The following is a 5,350-nucleotide window of genomic DNA, read 5'->3' as shown; positions in this document are numbered from 1 at the left end:
ACACACACACACACACACACACACATATATATATATAGATATCCTTACTCACTCACATACACTTCTACACATATATACATACATACATATATACATACATACACACACACACACACACATATATATATATATATATATATATCCTTACTCACTCACATACACTTCTACACATACATACATATATACATACATACACACACACACACACACACAATCTATATATATATATAGATACATACACACACACATATATATATATATATAGATATCCTTACTCACTCACATACACTTCTACACATACATACATACATACATATATACATACATACACACACACACACACACACACTATATATATATATATAGATACATACACACACACACACACACACACATATATATATATATATATATAGATATCCTTACTCACTCGCATACACTTCTACACATACATACACATATAAATACTATCCATGCTATAACTGAAGAACAAAGTTATTCCGATGCCTTTCTCAGACTGACCATGAAGTCTGCTACTTGTAACACTCTGGTTTTCATTTCTCTTCTACGTAAGTACGACATTCTTTAGTTCTGTACTTTTAACCCTTTGTTACATTATTTACATTTGACAGATATTTGTCCTCAAATATTTGAGTTCAAATTCTGCCAAGGTTAACTTTGCCTTTCATTCTTTTGGGGGTCGATAAATTAAGTACCAGTTGAGTACTGGGGTCAATGTAATTGACTAGTCCCCTCCCCCAATTTCAGGCCTTGTGCCTATAGTAGAAATTATCATCATCATCATTATTATTATTATTGTTGTTTTTTATTCAAATTCCGCTGAGATCGACTTTACCTTTCGTCCTTTTGGGGTTGATAAATTAAGTACCAGTCATGTACTGGGGTTGATGTAATCGACTTACCTCCTCCTCCAAAATTTCAGGCCTTGTACCTATAGTAGAAAGGATTATTATTATTATTATTATTATTATTATTATTACTATAACTGTTATTATATTTCCAGAATCAATTGTATGGCCAGTGTGGGGAACGAGTGTTCCCGGTTGTCATGGGCTAAAAGATGGTTTCTATGCAGATGCCTACGACTGCCGGATATTCTATCGATGTGTAGGAAGCATTCCGTACCAGTTCAGCTGTCCACCAGGAATATATTTCGATTCTGGCCTCAACGTGTGCAACTGGCCTCATGAGGTGCAGAACTGTGATGAAAAAGGCAGGCGAATACGTCACGAACCCTCGAACAAACCGAGTTTACCAGATGCGCACTACAACAACAACGACAACAACAATAAGAACGATGGTGGTTGGAGTTTCCATGGAGATGACGGAGCTTTCCCTGAGTCACGTCATTTCGAGAGTTTTGTACCGGAACCCGAAAAGGGACAGGACCCTCAGTATCCAGGTCATTCATTCATTCATGTATTCCTTATTCATAGATAACGTATGAGGGGCCATCATTGCGTGACTCAGAAGCTTGCTTCTCAAATTATACAGTTCTGGGTTTGGTTCTATTGTGCAGCATCTTGTACAAGTGTTTTCATATCCCAGGACTTTCTATAAATCCATGTAGTTTCTGCAGTAATATTTCCAGTTTTTGTTTTTTCATCATTTGCAGCATAAACTTTGAGATCATCCACATACAATGAGTGGTTGATTGCTTTGTCATAGCATTTGTATTCACATCCAGTTCTCTTTAACACAGGGCTCTACAACCTTTTTTCATTTGCTGTAAACTTATAAAGTGATGGTTCATTGCCAACTTAATGTGGCAGTCCCAGGAAAGGGAAGAATGCTACTGTTATTTAGTCCCAAGAAGCACCCTAGAAACGGTGTTTCTTGGGGCTAGATAGCAGTAGCATTCTTCCCTAAATAGCAGTAACATTCTTCCTTTTCCTGGGACTTCCACATTAAGTTGGCTACGAACCATCACTTTATTGTACTGCTACTGCATAACTCTTTTTGAGAGATTTAGAAATGCAATGTTTCTAATTTGGTAAACTTATATTCTTTTCAAAATTCGGTGACATATCGGAACTAAAAATATACGGAAATAAAATTATCTTCAGGTTACACTGTGGCACACTTGGTATCGTCTCGTGGCACACCAGTGTGCCATGGAATACCGGTTGTGGAGCACTGGTTTAACGTGTCACTTTAAGGTGTCAATGCCAGACAGAAAAGGAGTGAATAGAGGGAGTTCTCTTGGAATATTCTTCTTGTAGAGATGGATTTAGTTCTTATCATCACCACAATTACTATCACCACCACCACCACTGTTTCTGCCGCCACCCCCACTACCAGATGTTTTTTTTTTTTTCTTTTAAAATGTTTTTTTTAAATTTTTCTAAAAAACACAGGTGCCAATGAAGGTAACCCGGAGTTTTTCTGTCCCGAAAAGAATGGCTTCTACCCTCACCAATACAACTGCAAGCTGTTCTTCCGTTGTATCGCTGGACGTCCGTTCGAATTCGAATGTGCCAGAGGAACCTTTTTCGACCATTCCATCAGAGTTTGTAACTATCCGGGCAGACTCCCAGAATGTGACACTAACGGCAGGCGAAGGTTTGGTAAGGAATTTCGGCAATGCACATCAGCCATCATTGTTGCTATTGTTGTAACTGTCTTTCGTCGTTGTTGCTATTACTGTTGTCATCATCACCGTTGTTATTGCTAATGTAGTTTTTTGATTTCGTCATTGTTGCTATTGCCGTGTTCGACAACTTCTCTTTTACGTTCACAGTTCAAACTCCACGAAAGTCTATTTGGCCTTTCATCCCTCGTTGGGCAGGAATCGATAAAATAAAACAGATTATTAATCCGGTATATCTAACTGGGCCTTCCCTGGAGAAAATTCTTCATGTCTACCTCACAAATCATTAGTTTTATTTTATTTTTGATGTTTATATATATATTTTATTTTTGATGTTTATATATGTATATATATCGTCGTCGTCGTTTAACATCCGCTTTCCATGCTAGCATGGGTTGGATGATTTGACTGAGGACTGGTGAAACCAGGATGGCTACACCAGGCTCCAATCTGATTTGGCAGAGTTTCTACAGCTGGATGCCCTTCCTAACGCCAACCACTCAGAGAGTGTAGTGGGGGAATTACTATACAATAATACTTCATGCTTAGAGGGACTTATATAAATTATATAAATTAAATATTTATGGGAAAAAAATGATGGTTTTTTTTTTTCCTAATGAGGTTTTTTCATGCTAACTACTTGATAAATTTGTATAAAGTCTTCATCCTAATATTATATTATTTATATATATATATATATATATATATATATATATATATATATATATATATATATGTTCATCTTCTCACAGGAGGTGTTGGCAGTCGACAGAAGGAAGGCGACCCAGGCCCCAGTCGAAGTTCTTCCATTGAAAAACCTTCCAAAGGCAAGTTACTCAAACTGGTTCTATTTTCTGGTTTCATCCTCATCATCATCATCAACACTGCTATCGTCTCAACTGTTTTCCCAGCTATACTGTATTCAAAATATTACTGTCTTGTCTGTATGATACTTAAAAATGTTTGTCCCTGAAGATAAAATGAATTTATCCCTAAAATTAAAAAGTGCTGTATTTAACAATCAGTTCCTGTCAGATATTAAACATTTGATGGACGTAAAGTTTGTCTTCTGCTTCTTTTTCAGATATTTACGGCTGTCCGAAAAAATATGGACTCTTTCCACACCCCAAAGCATGCACAAAATTCATTTATTGCAACGAATATAAAGGAATGCTTTTTGAATGCCCCAAAGGACTGACGTTCAATTATAACAAGCAGATTTGTGATTTCAATAAAGACTTCAAGTGCTGAATGTGAAATGCGAAAATTTTATTGTGTTTAGGTTAATGTTACAAGTGTCTCTGTCTGTTATCAATGAATATTGATTGTTGCTGTTGTTATTATTATTATTATTATTATTTTATGTTTGACCTTTGCTTTACATTTGTACAAGTTGGCTCCAAGTCTCACCCAGAGACCTCAAGAGACAAGTTAGAAGTTCATGTTGGTATTATGCCTAGGGTACCATATATTTGGATTTGTACATAGTGTTCTTCTAGAAAATGTTTAAGAAACCATAAGAAAATTATGTGTTTGTTTTAAAATTTGAGATTACATAGACAGAATTTTACGTAGGATATGGGCAGTTCCCATGAGCATTATCTTTTGAATTACTATCATTTTGGTGTTTCCTGATATCTGAGCTAGGTAGGCACCAGCCCCTTTTGCTATCATTCCTAGGGCACCTATGACAACAGGTATTGTTTTAGTCTTCAGGTTCCACATTTTGCTAATTTATATTTCAAGATCTTTATACTTGTTATTATTATTATTATTATTATTGCTATTGTTATTAAGGCAACAAGTGGGCAGAATCGTTAGTACTATGGAAGAAATGCTTTACAGTGTTTCACCTGTCTTTATGTTCTGAGTTCAAATTCTGCCGGGGTCGACTTTGCCTTTCATCCTTTCGGGGTCGATAAAATAAGTACCAGCTGAGTACTGGAGCTCAATGTAATCGACTACCCCACCCCTCCCCTACCAAAATTTCAGGCCTTGTGCCTTTAGTAGAAAAGGTTATTGTTATTGTCGATGTCCTTAGATATAGCATGATACTCAAAGATTTAGAATAGACACTTTTATTTTCTGCAATTAAAAAGGGGTCACTCACTACATGTGATCCCTGAATAAATATCATACAAATAATAAAAGGAAAATAACAAATATTCGTGTAATTGTTGTTGTTATTATTATTATCATTATTATTATTAAAATTAAAAGAAGAGTGCCATTGTTATCGAGTGAACGATATTTCGACATCTTGTGTGTCTTCAACTGGTTCAAAAAACAAATTTGTCGATCTACTTCATTTTGGTTAACATAGAAAGGATTGAGGTAACTCCTCCTGAAGATATAGCGTCAAAAAAGGGCTCGGGATTAGCGGTTGCTCTCCTTGTTGCATCACTGTACAAGGGGGTGTTGAAAAATTCCTGGCTTTTAGGGTGATGTGATACGCCCAGCTTTCTAGTTCTTTTACAGGGTTTAGAAAAACTGAAGGACTGCTGCTGCAATAAGTGTGTGAATCTGAGAGGGGTATCATTGTCGTTTAACGTCCGCTTTCCACACTAGCATGGGTTGGACGATTTGACTGAGGACTGGTGGACCAGGAGGTGACACCAGGCTCCAATCTGATTTATGTTGAATAAAATCATTATTAACTGATCCTCTTGTATTTTCTTTTACCCAAAGCCAGGAACTTTTCTGCACATCCTCGTGTGTGTATATATATATATATATATA

General features: G+C 36.4%; 1 protein-coding gene across 1 annotated transcript in view; it reads left to right on the top strand.

Annotated features, from left to right (window-relative positions):
• The window catches only part of LOC106872908 (papilin), a 151,893-nt gene extending 147,115 nt beyond the window's left edge, over positions 1-4,778 (top strand). The window contains exons 34-37 of the mRNA XM_052978120.1: positions 1,025-1,423; positions 2,379-2,588; positions 3,364-3,438; positions 3,696-4,778. Of these exons, the coding sequence (XP_052834080.1) occupies positions 1,025-1,423; positions 2,379-2,588; positions 3,364-3,438; positions 3,696-3,862 (851 nt within the window). The 3' untranslated portion in view covers positions 3,863-4,778. The remainder of the gene's footprint in view (positions 1-1,024; positions 1,424-2,378; positions 2,589-3,363; positions 3,439-3,695) is intronic.
• The last annotated feature ends 572 nt before the right edge of the window (positions 4,779-5,350 follow it).

Source organism: Octopus bimaculoides, chromosome 30 (assembly GCF_001194135.2).
Source record: "Octopus bimaculoides isolate UCB-OBI-ISO-001 chromosome 30, ASM119413v2, whole genome shotgun sequence".
Taxonomy (NCBI): Eukaryota; Metazoa; Mollusca; class Cephalopoda; order Octopoda; family Octopodidae; genus Octopus; species Octopus bimaculoides.
Note: the sequence above shows the minus strand (reverse complement) of the source record. Positions and strands in the feature narration are given on the sequence as shown.